Below are 15,486 nucleotides of genomic sequence, written 5' to 3'. Positions count from 1 at the left end.
AGCTGCCAAAGTTTCACTGACCAAGCACCCAGGCACTGCTGGAATTTGAACCCACAATCTCCTGTTTACCAGACAGGCACTTTGACCAGCTTAGCCACAGTGCCAGCAGTTCATCTGGTACCAACACAAAAACAGTTCGCCAATGGGGAAAAATGTTCATACAAGGGAGGGAGTCCAAAGTCCAACACATGTGTGAATTGAGAGTCCCTGGGTGGGCTCGAACCACCAACCTCTCAGTTAACAGCCAAACGTGCTGACCAATTGCGCGACAGGGAGTACAACAGCATGACTGCAGTAAGGTTTCACAAAGTGCTGTCCACCTTAACTCTCGGGTGGTCCGGTCTGTTACGTTTCAGGTGTCATTCTGAATACTGCCCTTTCGCAGGAAAAGAGCCTTTGTACTTTTTCAACATGAGCTCTAAAGAAAGGTATAAGCTGAGATATACTGCATTGGCCGGGAACCGGACCCGGGCCACCCGCTTGACAAGTGAGAATTCTACCACTGAACCACCAATGCCACGTTGGGAAACACTGTTGGAGAACAAATTAAATTGTTGAGTGGATGTGCCCCTGCAAAGTGGCGCTGAATGACAAAACATCACAACACACGCACGGGATGCCAGGGGAGGCCGACTACTAACCGAGCTGAGCGAGAGGGCATAAGAAAAAAATTTGTGACCTTGTGGTGGTTACCCGGCAGCACCAAGGATATGGTGCACGTCTGATGCGTAATGCATGCCAGGTGATGTTCATCTAGCGAGCAGACATTCTTGTGGGGGACAAGCTCAACAGTAGGAATGTTGAGAGAACTGACCAGTCCACTATCAATGAAGTTCTCGTCCGCCCCAGAGTCAATTAATGCTGTGGTAGGAGAAGCTTCCCCCGCCCAGGATATCGTACCTTCCACCTGAAGTCGGCCCGCCAAAGCGGATGACGCAGCCGGTGTGGTTGGAGCGGGCAGTGCCAGCAGCTGGGGAATATCCCTGGTGGAGGGAGAGCGTTGGCGTGCTGGGCGAACTGGACAGCGGGAAATTGTGTGTAGGACTCCCACAGTACAGGCACAGCCACTGCTGGAGCAGGGAGGGAGGAGTGGTGCCGGAAGAGCCCAAGGAGGAGGGATTTGCCTCTGCTGTGTGCTGCGCTCCCGCAGCCGGTTGTCGAGTTGATTGGATAGCGACAGAGAGCGGCTGGAATGACAAGGCGCTGCGGAGCGCATATCGGGCGAGTGTTAGAATAAAATGTAGATACAGGTATTATTTTGTTAGTTATCACCCTTATATCCATTTGCTTAGACAATAGAAAGTGTTTGAATGTGCTGAAGAAGGAATGTTCCCGTGACCCTGATCAGAGACCCCTCAGCGACCCCCAGGTCCTGGAGGTGCTTGGATGCACCAACAGCGACTCTGCAGATGCTCATGTTAATCCTGCAAGAATGTGTTAAGATAAGAACTCATAAAACATTAAAAGTAATTGCTCTCACATACACACACGCACATAGACAAACAACTACAGCTCGTGCAACTGTCTTCTCCACCCTGCACGACCATGTAGTAGGGACCCCCGAAAGAGAATAAAAAGAGGGGAGTGTGAACTGCATATTCAGAGTGGAGCGGCATGTCACTGGGTATGTGGTTTCACTCTCCTCGCTGCGAGAAACTTTGAATATTGTTGTCTGTCTCTTCTGTATTTTTGTATTTAAGTGTTTTTACAAGTGTCACAGGAGTTTGAACCTGACAAATACTCACTTAGGAGAACGTTAGACTGAAGTTCTAAAGGTCCCTGGTTCAAGCCCGGTTTTCAGAACAATCCCTGTTTATTTTGTGACTTGGCAAATAGTTTGAAAATGCTTATTGGCTGGCTGAAAGGACCTTAACTTCATTCTTCAAAAGGCCAGACATCCAGCCATCCAGACAAGGTTAGAGGAGGTTACAAGCCTATTTACAAACCATTGACTCCAAGGGCACAAGTTGAGTCCATCGAGATATCAAAGTGACCCCGAGGGTGGCTAAGGTGTTTCTTTCAAGCCGCGATTGTGATGTCTTGTTTTGTTGAAGAAAAGCCCATTATTTCTGGAACAATTTTCCCTACAAAGGAGACATCTTTGTCCATTTGGACAATTGTCAATCTGCCCCCACTTTGGACACATCGTCGCGTTTCATTGTTTGGCAACTGCTTTGTGACTTCACCAGTCCCCTTAAAAGCCCCTTCCTTCAGGTTTCCATAGTGTAATGGTTATCACATTTGCCTAACACGCAAACGGTCCCCAGGTCGAAACTGGGTGGAAACATGGCCTTTCAAGTCCTTCTTTTACAAAAAAAGTCAAGGTGACAAATAGGAACAAGGACATGTGCTTGATCTCTGAAGGGACTTGAACTCTTGATACTCAGAGTCTGATGCCCTACGAAGTGAGCCCCCAGGCCTTTGGTCAGAAGATTTGTTTTTGTGTATTTGGAATGAAATGTTTTCTGCATGTTGAACAATTTTCAACAGGAAAGATATCTTTCAGATGTATCAATAAAACTGCTGCCTGTCGCTGCCACACTCTTTGCATTTCACAGCTATTTTACAGTCTTTGGCTACATGTTTTGTGGTAGCGCAACAGCGAAAACAGATTGAGTTTTCTTTTAGATAAGCTTTTCTCTCATCTAACGGTTTGACCCTAAACCCACGACATTTTGATAAGGGGTGTGGCTTGTTATGTATTGGGCATTGATCTGCTGGCTCATCTGTTTTCTTTCCTTTAACACTGTTACTTGTAGGTTTTGCTGTTACCTCTGTTTTTCTCACTGAAACTGTTTTGGGATTGTTATATTGTTTTGCATATCTTTCATGTTTTGTCTGAGTTACAGCGCAGTTCGATGAGAACGCAAAACTTGGATCGTTTCGGGTTTTTGCTTGCCTGGATATAAAACTTACAAAGTAAGTGAATGGTGGAAAGGAAACCCTGTGTTATTCTTTGTACATAGACCTGAGTGATATCCAGCGTTCTTGCAGACCGTAGGGAAGCTTCTCGACAATAGGATTTACCCCCCTAGCTGTGTCAAGATAAGCTAGACCAGGCAGATATCCCTCTGCCTTAGCTGCCTGAATCTCCAAAAGAATGTCCCCTAACTCTCTGAGACGCTGATTATCTTTGTTCGAGATTTTAGGGAAGTTCTCTAGTTTTGACAAAAGAGCATTCTCAATGACCTCTGGTGAGCCATAGTTATCATCTAACCTCTCCCACACCAAAGCTACTCCTGCTGTAATGTTGTGAACATGTGCGGACCTGATACGCATAGCCTGTGTGGAAGACTCGGGGCCGAGCCACCTTAACAGTAAATCAAGCTCTTCTCTAGCTGTTAAATTAAGCCCTCTAATCACATCCTGGAAAGAGGTTTTCCAGGCCCAGTAGTATTCTGGACAGTCATCAAATTTCAAAAGTCCAGAGCTCACAAGTTCTCTTCTAACGAGATGTTTAGTAAGATCAGTCATTTGTGCTGGTTCACAAGGATAGTCTCTGAGGCTAGCTGTGTGAGACACTGGAGCAGGAGGACAATGTGAGGACCTATTTTGATTGTAATCAAACATAACCTCACCATTAACAATGGTCGTAGGCTGGTTTGTGACGGTGCCGGGGAGCGGATACCACTGGACTGAAGATGGTGGTGCTGGTAATGATGCTCGTGGTGCTGGCGTGGATGTGGTGAGTGGCTGCTGTGGGACCGGAGCTGGCTGCTGAGCGTCGGGTGTCACGTAGTGAGCCTTCACATACTCGCTGGTGTGTTGAGCGGTGTCCTCTGGAGGGATCTGTGCCAGGTCTTCGAGAGAGCTGCCTTCCACTGCTGCTGCGCCTTCATAGACTGCTGCTTCAGCTGCGGCTGCCGTGGCACTTCTCTCGATCTTTAGCACATACAGACTGGCCTCCAGTTCTGCTTTGCGTTGTGCTGCTTCAGCCTCTATTTTAGCCTTTACTTTCATCATTTCTGCTTCTCGGGCTGCATATTTCGCCTCCACCAAGGCTGCTTCAGCACTAGCCCTTGCTTTGGTGGCTGCGGAGCTGGTTGAGGACCTGCTGGACCTTGAAGTCTTTGTTTTTGAGGCGACTGACCTGGTGTCGTAGAGCTTTTGCGGCTGGTCCGACTCGTTTTGCTGCTCCATCTTGTATCGTCTGGACACGTGCTTTAGTAACAGCAGATGGTGTTTTAGCCCGCTGTGTAACAGTCCTTTTACTATTCTGTCCTCACGATGGTGTGACGTCTACCAAGGCTAGACAGATAGCAAACAACCAAAGAAATACTCCGTGGCCATGTATGTTCTTAGAGCTTTACTTGGCTTGCAGGCAGTAATCTCTTGTAACAAGTTGTAAAACTGTAATACACAAATAAAACAGTGTATCAGCAATGTGTACAGGCTTCATCAAAAATGAAAGAAAATGCAAAGTGAAAGTATAAAAAACTCAAAATGAAAACGTTTAGCCTAGCTAACAGTCACATGTGCAAATCTAGCATAGCATTCACATTCAACTGTAGCTCAAAATGCTAGTTTACGTTTTATTAAACACTCATATTTGCAGAAACACATATAAAACTTCAAAACCTACGGACTAAGATACCCCAAGGCTGAAAACTGCAGATGAACCGTCACTGATGTGCACTGTGTGGTGGCTGTGTGCAGACTGAGTAGCTGGAACATGTTTGGGCAAAAACGAAAGCTATCTCAAGTTTGGCCACAAGGGGGCAGCGTGAGAGTGTGTGATTAACTAAGATTTGTCTTGAAAAATGCAAAAATAAATGTGATAACAGTACATTCTTAGTATTTGGGTGTTTTTTCTTTTAATTGTGGTAATTGTTTTTAATTCTGTAAAGCACTTTGTGTTGCATGTATTTGCAGGAAAAGTGCTATACAAATATTGTTGATTTGATTAGTCAAGAGAACATCAACAAAAATCAAAGGATTTCTCGCATGCGAAGCGAGCACACTACCATTTGGGTTAGATCGCTTGCTGTTGCAGCGTTGGCAGAGAACTATTTTGGTTCCTTTGCTGGAGTGTTGAAGAAAAGCCCATTATTTCTGGAACATGTAAAATGAACTACAATTTTCCCAACAAAGGAGAAATCTTTGTCAATTTGGACAATTGTCAATCTGCCTCCACTTTGGACACATTGTCTTGTTTCATTGTTCGGCAACTGCTTTGTGACTTCGGCAGTCCCTTTCCCCCCGGTTTCCACAGTGTAGTGGTTATCACATAACACGCAAAAGGTCTCCAGTTTGAAACTGGGTGGAGACATGGCCGTTCAATTACTACTTTTACAAAAAAAGCAAGGTGACAAATGGGAATAAGGATATGCAGATGGCAGAAGATGGTTTCGATCCATTGACCTCTGGGTTATGAGCCCAGCACACTTCCTCTGAGGTCCTTCAGACAAGAGCAAACAGCTTGTCCTTCGAGCCGGACTTGAACCAGCGACCTAAGGATGCAAGCTTGAACCACTACAGTCCTCCACTCTTCCAACTGAGCTATCGAAGGGCTTGTTGGTTTGGGGCGAGTGAGTACATCTGAGTGTTCCACGGCGTCTCATTGAGGTTGCGGGCTCCAACACGCTGTGGCTGAGAATGCCACTTTTGACAGAATTTTGGAGATAATCAAGTCTCAGGTAGAGATGATCGACTTTTCTGATCGAATTCAGAGGTCATGTGTTGGTCCCGAAAACGGTCTTGGCACTTTTTTCACCAATGAAAGGTATAATAACAGCCCTGTTGCATTGCCTGGGAATCGGACCCAGGTCGTGGCATGGCAGGCGAGAACTCTACCACTGATCCACCAATGCCTGCATAGGCACAGTGGAATTGTGTTGCAGGTCGAAGTCGAAGGACCATTTGGTTCCTAATTCATGTCCGTCAAAAAAATCACAACAGTGCACAGTGTCTTCTCTAAGAGTCAGAGTAAGATTCCTAGTTTACTTGTAGATTTGAGTTCAAACACATATCAGTGGTAAACGATTCAACTCAACTTGTGCGCTTGGAGTCAATGATTTGGTTTGTAACCTTCTCTAACATTGTCTGAATGGGTGGCCTTTTGAAGAATGAAATTAAGGTCCTTTCAGCCAGCCAATGAGGCTTTTCAAACTATTTGAAAAGTCGCAACAGAAACAGGGATTGTGTTCAAACCTGGGCTTGAACCATGGACCCTTTGAATGTCAGTCAAACGCTTTCCCAAGTGAGCTATTTCAGCTGTAAAGGCGGTGGTCTGCTTTTTCAGTCGGGGCGGTCAGGGTCAAACTGTGTCTGTGCCACGTGTGTTGCTGTGTTCCTGGTCCAGTGTGTTCTCATCTTGGGTTGGAATGTCCCCATGCTGGTAACGGGTGGGGAATACAGCAGGGGGGAATCCCGTACATTTGGCACCGATACAAAGGGTTGCAAATTGGGAAGAATGCAAGGGCTCCAACACAAGTGTCACACTTCTGACAGCTTCTTGCGTCTTGAAGTGGCGTCACCCCCATTCTAAAGTGTCTGAGGCTTCTGCTCCTGGGCAGTAAACCAGGGGTGCTTTTTAACATGTCTGCTGCTGAAAAGTGTACAAAGAAGACCAATCGCACCATGGGGTCTTGCATTTCTCCAGAAAACAGTCTTTGTACCTTAAGATGACCTCTGATAAAAAGTATGAAAACCAGAGTCATGGAAATACCAGTAGAGGACTACTGGACTTGGAACCAACGAGCCCCTCTTTCCTAGGCATGTAATTTAACAACTCAAGCATAGTGCCTGCAAAGCATGCAAACTTGACAATGGTGCCTTTAGTAGAAAAGGAAATCCTGTGTATCTGGCACGGACACAATAATAGTTTGCCAATGGGGAAAAAAAGTTCATAAGTGACCAAATTGGATTTCGAGTCCAACGCCTTAACCGCTCGGCCACCGTGACTGCATGGAAAAGACAAATGGGGGCAGGTGGACCCCATTGTCCTGGAACACAAATTTCGACCATGAGCAACGATCAGTACACCACCACCTGTGGTCGGTTAGCTCAGTTGGTCAGAGTGTGGTGCTAATAACGCCAAGGTTCAACCCCCGTATTGACCACTCTTCTTTATGTGCTCCAGGAACAACAAAAGCTCATGGTGACAACCCACCAGAGAGTGGACCCCATCCACAGGTGGGTGATCACCCACCCACGTGTGAAACACCCTTGACAAGGCTGCAGAAAGACCAGGGAGAGGTAGAGAAAACAGCATGTCAAAACAGAGCGGCAACAAACACCTTGGTCACCAAGACTGCAAGGAGCAGATCAATGGGGGCAGTGGACCCCATTATCCTCTACCCAAAATTTAGACCACAAGTGCAGAGAATGCGGACTGTGAAGGAACAACAAAAGCCCATGTCGACAACACCCCAGCCCTCATTACCAACAGTACACCACCACAAGGAAAACAGCATGGCGGTGACAAAAGCCCAGGCCTAAAACTCCCCGGGCCCCATAACCAACAGCGCACAACCCAGTCAACTGTGAAACACCCCCATCAAGGCTGCCAACCGCACGGGGAAAGGTAAAAAAAAATAGTACGGCCCCGAAATTGCCACCTCCAAGATGGACTGAGGTCTTATACTGCCTACATGGACAAGCCAAATATCTTCTGGACAAAAAGACTAGTGTACCCCCGTACACAAAACAAGTATCTTCCTCGCATGCTGCCAGCTGATCCTTGACATCAGCTGTCACAGACATTCAAGTCATTTGGGGAACTCATCCTGATCCAGGGTTACCACTGATTTGTAGAGTAAGTAAATAAGTCACCATACACTTACTGTTAAAGGAAGACACAGTCCAAACACTCGATTGCTGCAGGGCAAGTAGGTTCCACCAAGACTTGAACTTGGATCACTGGATTCAGAGTGCTAACCATTACACCATGGAACCTGCAAGCGCATTTTAGGGTCCTGAAGTACACACTGTCAGACTACATTAGAGTTGATAGAACTTCACTGTGCACTGCTTTCCTTTCCCGAGACGCCGAATGGTGGTCCAGAATCTCTTCGAAGCCGTCCGGAAGTCATTCTCCATGGCCTCTCCAAACTCCTCCCATGTCAGCGTTTTTGCCTCAGCGAATGCCACGGACCGCTTGGACTGTCGGTTCCTGTCAGCTGAAGTCCCATAAGCCAAAAAGGCCTAATAGAACTCCTTCAGCTTGACGGCATCCCTCACCAATGGTATCCACCAATGGGTTCTAGGATAACCGCCACGACAAGCTCCGACCACCTTACGGACACAGCCACCTCGACAATGGAGGCACAGAACACCCCTGCTTCCCTCTGAACATGGTCGAAGCTCTGCACACAAGGAATACTTTTCTTTCCTACAGTTATAAATAAGCAATGTGACATGGTAGTGTACAGGACGTCTTCAGGCTGGTGCAACACACCCGAGCACCTCATGAAGAGCAGAGCTGTCCTTTCCGGGCGAAATCCATGAACTTGGAGGTGCAGTTTGCCCATTTGCAGGCAAAATTGCATTTTATTTTGGAGAGGTTGCCGAGCGAGCCAGGAGTTGAACCTGGAATCTTCTAATCTGTAGCCGGATGCTTTATCCATTGCACCACTTGCCTACACAATAAGACAAGGTGCTTGGCAGGAGAATGTAATTGGGACTGGGTTTTGATTGATCTGTGGCTGTTTATGACGCCAAAATTGTGATTGGGACTTGGTAATTTACTCACTGACTGAGGATGCTGAGGGACTGATCCTGGACTCATTTCTGATCCCAACATCTATTCTATTATAAAACAAAGGATTCCTTGGAGAATGCAGGTATCGATCCCACTACCGTTCACATGCAAAGCGAGATCTACCATTTGAGCTAATTCCCCTGCTGTTGTACTGTAGGCAGAGAAGGTCTCATAACTATTTTGGTTCTTTTGATGGACACACTGTCAGGACCTTTCTGAGTGCAGCCAGAATACCGTCCCTGGTGGTCTAGTGGTCGGGAGTCAGTGCTCTCACTGCCGCGGCACAGGTTCCATACCTGTTCAGGGAACTGACTCTGGGCAGGTAATGACTATAGATCGGATTTGTCTTTGGCCTCGGTCGAATAGGTGGAAATATGGCCTTTCAATTCATTAGTTTACAAAAAAAAATCAAGGTGACGAATGGGAACAAGGATATGTGCCTGATCTCTGAAGGTGTGCACACGAGCATCTGTCCCCAGTTTGGACACACAATCCATATTTCCCGGATGACTGATCGGGTGCATTTGCCTTTAGCCATGAATTAATTAGCCGGCTCAGTTCATAGAGCATTAGACTTTTAATCTGAGGGTCCAAGGTTCAAGATCTGTTCAGGCGGTGAGTTGTGGGCCCCTTCCCTTAAATGTTAAACCCCAACCTCTTTGCTCTTGCTAATGTGGTCTATTTTCTTAGCCCCACAAATGTCCAAATTCACAATGGTTTTGCCTTTGAGAGCATTGTAGTACATATGACATGTATACTACATATGACATCAGAAATGATGGGTATTTCTTCAACAGAACAAGACATCTGATTCAAAACATTTACTTGACATGTTGGAGAGAAAAAAACAGCAAAGGAGTCGCAGAAACACCGACAAGGCACTGCTGGGATTTGAACCTAGGGTCTCCTGTTTACAAGACAGGAACTTTGACCAACTAATCCACAGCGTCGGTGAAGGGCTGTCGTCAGTGTTAGGTGAACCACTGCGTGAAGGAAACCACACGAGTGGCCAGGCTTTCAACAGTACTGGTGAAATCATGCCAGTCTAAGCGGACAGAACCGACGATTATTCACCTCCTTGGTCTTCGCTGTGTCGAGGATGAGGATGTTGTTTGCATGCAACGACACCACAGCGGCCACCTCCTTCCTAAAAGCCCCTTCGTGCAGGCCTGTGATGCACCCGATCAGTCATCTGGGAAATATGGATTGTGTGTCCAAACTAGGGACAGATGCTCGTGTACACACCTTCAGAGATCAAGCAGATATCCTTGTTCTCTTGTGCTCTTTGTCACCTTGATTTTTTTGTAAAAGAAGGAATTGAAAGGCCATGTTTCCACCCAGTTTGGATATAGGGACCCTTTGCGTTTGAGGCAAACGTGATAACCACTACACTGTGGAAACCTGAAAGAAGGGGCTTTTAAGGGGACTGGCGAAGCCACAAAGCAGTTACCAAACAATGAAACACGACAATGTGTCCAAATTGGGGGCAGATTGACAATTGTCCAAATTGACAAATATTTCTCCTTTGTAGGGAAAATTGTTGGGGAATAATGGGCTTTTCTTCAACAAAATAAGAAATCACAATTGTGGCTTTAAAGGTTTAAAAGCTAGCTGTGAAACAAACACCTGAGCCACCCTCGGGCTCACCTTGATGTTTCAGTGGACTCATCTTGTGCACTTGGAGTCAATGATTTGGCTTGTCACCGCCTCCAACATTGACTGGATGGGTGGCCTTTTGAAGAATGAAGTTAATGTCCTTTCAGCCAGCCAATGAGCCTTTTCAAACTATTTGCAAAATCGCAACATGGACAGGAATTGTGCTGAAACTCGGGCTTGAAACAAGCACCTTTAAAACTTCAGTCTAACACTCTCCCAAGTAAGCTATTTCAGCTGCAAAGGTGGCGTTCTGCTTTTGTGGTCTGGGCGAAAAGTGGGGGTAGGGGGAAGCTGTTTCTGTGCCACGTCCTATGTTGTTTTATACCTGGCCCAATGTGTTCTCATCTTGGGTTGGAATGTCCCCATGCTGGTAACGGGTGTGGAATACAGTCCATTGATGAGGATAAGCGGTACAGAAAATGGATGGATTTCACTGGTTGAAGTTGTCAGCTACCACAAAAATGGTCATGCGCCACGAGCCTGTTCTGAATTCCCCTTTGGCCAATCGACACCACAACAATTTTCAGAATTGTAGACAGTTGTGTGATTTCCCGACGGGAAGCTCCTGTTTTGTATGTCACAATTTCATGTTGAAACTTGAGCAGGGTTACGATTGCAACAACCAGTAGGGTAAAGCAAACCCGTCTTGATTGTTACGACTGATTGTCCTCTGGTCTTCATGAGGTGCTCGGGTGTGATGCACCAGTCCTGGAAGATGGCAAAGGTGCATGGTCAAAAAGGTTTACTTAAACAAGTTATTCCTTGTGTGCACGGTCAGCTCATTGGCCTTCTCACTGTTGAGGACGAGGGAGCAGAAATCTGCTGGCATACTGTACTTGACCACAGTAGGAGGAAAAAACAGGTTGGCTTGACATTTAAGGGAACATGGACTTGAACCCTGGACCCTCAGATTAAAAGTCTGATGCTCTACCAACTGAGCTATCCAGGCCCTTGATGAAAGAGGAGAACTCACAAGGCAAAATCTGCTAGCATACTGTACTTGACCTTGCAGACATGAATAAACCGTGGTCCTGAAATTGTCACCTCCAAGATCGACTGAGGTCTTAAACTGCCCACATGGACAATCCAAATATCTTCTGGACAAAAAGAGTTCATGGTCAGACAAGACAAAGGTTGAGCCAGTCACCTGAACATTAAACTTTTGATCTGAGCGTCCGGGATTCGAGTCCCTGTTCAGGTGACCAGGTCTGAGGTCCACTTTGCAAATGCCTCATTTTTGCCCTCAAAAAAGGGCAACAGGACAATCCCTTGGTACTTTATGGAAACTACATGAGGAGCCTGGCTTTTAACTGGAACTGGAAAGACTTGTGTAGCCCCGCACACAAACCAAGTGTCTTCCTCACATGCTGCCAGCTGATCCTTGACATCAGCTGTCACAGACATTCACGTCATTTGAGGAACTCATCTTGATCCACAGTCACCACTGATTTGGAGAGTAAGTAAATAAGTCATCATACACTTACTGTTAAAGGAAGACACAGTCCAAACACTCGATTGCTGCAGGGCAAGAAGGTTCTTGGATCACTGGATTCAGAGTCCAGAGTGCTAACCATTACACTACAGAACCTACAAGTGCATTGTAGGGTCCTGAAGTACACACTGTCAGATTACATTAGAGTTGATAGAACTTCACTGGGCAATGCTTTCCTTTCCCGAGACGCCGGATGGTGGTCCAGAATCTCTTCGAAGCCGTCCGGAAGTCATTCTCCATGGCTTCCCCAACCCCCCCCCCTGTCAGTTGAAGTCCTATGAGCCAAAAAGATCTTCAGCTTGACGGCATCCCTTACCAATGGTATCCACCAATGGGTTCTAAGATTACCGCCACGGCAAGCACCGACCACCTTACGGCCACAGCCGCCCCGACAATGGAAGCACAGAACACCCCTGCCTCCTCTGAACATGGTCGAAGCTCTGCACAAAAGGATTACTTCTATTCCTACTGTTATAAATGAGCAATGTGACATGGTAGTGTACAGGATGTCTGCAGGCTGGTGCAACACACCCGACCACCTCATGAAGAGCAGAGCTGTCCTTTTCCGGGCAAAACCCATGAACTCGGACTCGGAGGTGCAGTTTGCCCATTTCAGCTGCTCCAAATTTGTCTGCAGGCAAAACTTTAATTTTAGACTCAGGTCAATTGGAAAGGTTGGCGAGTCCCAGGGGTTGAACCTGGAATCTTCTGATCCGTAGTCAGATGCGTTATTCATTGCACCCACTGTACTTGACCACAGTAGGAGGACAAAAGAGGTTGGTTTGACATTTAAGGGAAGGGGTCACTTGAACAGGTCTTGAACCCTGGACCCTGCGAATAAAAAGCTGATGCTCCAACTGCGCTATACAGGCCCTTGATGAATGAGGGGAACTCACAAGGCAAAAACTTCTGACATACTGTACTTGACCTTGCCATGGACAGAGATGAAGAAGCCCCGGTCCCGAAATTGCCATAGATACAGCCTGCAGTTAGCAAGTCATAATCAGAAGGAATATCGACTTTTGACTTCAATATTTATGCAACTGAACAATAAACTCCCATGCAAAATGGAGCCAAAATGGATACAATCTAGGGTTACAACAGTAACCTTCCCATACCTTTATAGAAACAAACCAAAACCAACCTCACTTGAGTTGGATTGACCAAAGGAACCATGCAAAAACGGAAACAATCGAGTTATATTACACCGATTCGAGACACATTACCACAAGTTGTTGCAATTCTCAAGGGTGTTTGAGCCACGCATCCATGTACTTTTAGACTATTCTTAAATAGTAAATAATAAATAAAATAATCCTAAAACCAACGCAGTGCATCATGGGGCATCCGGATATGAACCAGGACCTCCTGATCTGCAGTCAAATGCTCTACCACTGAGCTACACCCCCTCAAACACACCATGCATCGTTACACGATGGGAACTATGCATATGCACTAAACCAGCACATCCTCATGGTGACTGGGAGAATTTAGCAAACAAAGATTGACTTCTTGATGGGTCAGCTAGGTCGAAAAGGTTTACTTAAACAAGTTATTCCTTGTGTGCAGGTCATCTCCTTGGCCTTCTCGGTGCTTAGGATGAGGTAGCAGAAATCTTCTTGCATACTGTACTTGAGCACAGTAGGGGGACAAAAGAGGTTAGTTTCACATTTAAGGGAAAGGGCCTACACCAGCTTAAGGCTCCTTTCTCTCAGTAGGCACTGGTTGAAATCCCACAGCTGGCATTTTACTGGTCAGGTCCATTATCCACAACTGGAATGATTTGGCAGCAAAGGACTGTCAGATTGTACAACTCAGCTGAACACTTCAAGAAAATGATTAAAAGACGTCTTGTTCGAGGGGGGTTTGTTTTCCCGGACTGGTTGTTGCAACCGCAACCCTGCTCAAGGTTCAACGTGACATACAAAAGAACAACTACCCGTTGGGGAATCAAAACCCGGTCTTCCACGTGACAAGCGGAGATACTGTCCATTATACTAACGAGGACTGCTTCTGAGCATTTGTGGTGTCAATTGGCCAAAGCGGAATTCAGAACAGGCCCTGGTATCCCACAACGGGGCGAGGTGCAGTTCCTCCTCTTTGTTGTCATCATAGGGTCTTCTGAATCCCTCTTGGTCTGTCCTGTCACCTCGGACCTGTTTGCCTTGGAAGACCCGACCAGAGGCATATAGCCCCAGAAAACATAGCCCCTCGAATCACCCGGGCACTCAAACCCCTCCACCACGATTCACGATTCACTGTGTTTCAGTGATTCCTGTGCGAGGTTTAAAAAACAGCTGTGAAAGAAACACCTGAGCTACCTTTGGGGTCACCTTGGTATCTCGGTGGACTCAACTTGTGCCCTTGCAGTCGATGGTTTGGCTTTTAATTTCCTCTGGCATTGGCTGGATGTAAAGTTAAATTTCTTTCAGCAAAGGCTCAAAATCGGGATTGCACCAGGGACCTTTAGATCGTCAGTCTTACGCTCTCCCAACTGAGCTATTTCAGCTGCAAAGGTGGTTCTCTGCTTTTTCCAGTGCAGGCAATTTCACCTAGATCTCTATTGTAACAGGCATCCTTACACCATGACTGAAAAGGATTTCATGGATTCCCTGACATGTTTTTGGTCTGAGGATTTGCCATGGACATTGAACCTCTTGTATCAGAGGTTCGACCAACAGTTGTACCCTTCTCTCCAGCACCCTGGAATAGACTTTCCCAGGGAGGCTGAGGAGTGTGTTGCTTTGTCCGGCTCCTTGTACGTTGACAACCCCAAACCCCAATGGATTTCTAGTCCATCGCCTTAACCACTCGGCCACAACAACTTGCAAAGAACCTCACCGATTATAGCGTTGCTTTTCAGTTGAAATGCAAGGGAAACTGCCAATTCAGTCAGCAACCATGAAGATCCAGGCAATTTCACCTGGATCTCCATTGTCACAGACGTCTTGACACCACAAGTGCCCCCAAAACTGCACGTTGTCAGCAGAATTTGAACCGGTTAGTTTGAACCTGTGTTAGCTTTATTTAGGAAGACCCATTGTGGCCCTTCGGGCTCACAACTACTTAGTGGGATTTCGGATGATCCATCGTGGTCACAGGCGTCCTGACACCATGACTGCCCCAAAAGACCAGTGGTTAAATTGCAAGGACAACTGCTTGCCAATTTAGTGATATTCAGGATGACCCACTGTGGTCCTTCTAGCTCACGACTTAGTGGGATTTAGGATGGTCCATCGTGGTCCTTCTGGCTGACCTATTTGTTCAGGTGTCTTGACACCACGAGTGCCCCCAAAACTGTACGTTGTCGGCAGGATTTGATGTGCCAGGAAACCCCAATGGATTTCTAATCCATCGCCTTAACCACTCGGCCACAACAAATTGTCACAAACGCAGAACCTCACAGATTATGCTGTTGTATATCAGTCGAAATGCAATGGAAAATGTTTGCCAATCTTATGAGCAACCATGAGACTTGTCAACTCGTGAGTGGTATTGCAGCTCACGGTTTTGGGGGATCTCACATGAATTCCCATGAATCCCCTGACACGATTTTGGTCTGATGACTTCCCATGGATTGCCACCATCAGTGATGTCTTGACACCAAGAGTGCCTCCAAAACTGTACGTTGTCGGCA

At 46.5% G+C, this 15,486-nt stretch overlaps 1 protein-coding gene and 4 non-coding genes across 14 annotated transcripts in view; 1 reads left to right on the top strand and 4 right to left on the bottom strand.

Moving 5' to 3' along the window:
* The window catches only part of LOC131127531 (mucin-7-like), a 48,495-nt gene that overhangs the window by 22,865 nt on the left and 10,144 nt on the right, over positions 1-15,486 (bottom strand). For 2 of the 10 annotated variants that reach the window (XM_058069496.1, XM_058069494.1), the window contains exons 3-4: positions 3,579-4,350; positions 901-1,203 (exon numbers count right to left, since the gene is read on the bottom strand). The exons of 3 other annotated variants lie outside the window; for them this stretch is intronic. In XM_058069496.1, the coding sequence (XP_057925479.1) occupies positions 901-1,203; positions 3,579-4,140 (865 nt within the window). In that variant the 5' untranslated portion in view covers positions 4,141-4,350. Of the gene's footprint in view, positions 1-900; positions 4,351-15,486 lie in introns of those variants that run through there. 5 more of the 10 variants (XM_058069487.1, XM_058069497.1, XM_058069489.1 and 2 more) reach the window with 4 other exon arrangements.
* On the bottom strand, positions 31-104 carry trnat-ggu (transfer RNA threonine (anticodon GGU)). Its single transcript has one exon. It is a non-coding gene; the product is annotated as a tRNA-Thr (tRNA).
* Positions 447-517, bottom strand: trnad-guc (transfer RNA aspartic acid (anticodon GUC)). Its single transcript has one exon. It is a non-coding gene; the product is annotated as a tRNA-Asp (tRNA).
* trnav-aac (transfer RNA valine (anticodon AAC)) lies at positions 2,215-2,287 on the top strand. The gene has a single exon. It is a non-coding gene; the product is annotated as a tRNA-Val (tRNA).
* Positions 5,423-5,509, bottom strand: trnay-gua (transfer RNA tyrosine (anticodon GUA)). The gene is given in 2 exon segments: positions 5,423-5,458; positions 5,473-5,509. It is a non-coding gene; the product is annotated as a tRNA-Tyr (tRNA).

The sequence above is a fragment of the Doryrhamphus excisus genome, chromosome 4 (assembly GCF_030265055.1).
Source record: "Doryrhamphus excisus isolate RoL2022-K1 chromosome 4, RoL_Dexc_1.0, whole genome shotgun sequence".
Lineage (NCBI taxonomy): Eukaryota > Metazoa > Chordata > Actinopteri > Syngnathiformes > Syngnathidae > Doryrhamphus > Doryrhamphus excisus.
Note: the sequence above shows the minus strand (reverse complement) of the source record. Positions and strands in the feature narration are given on the sequence as shown.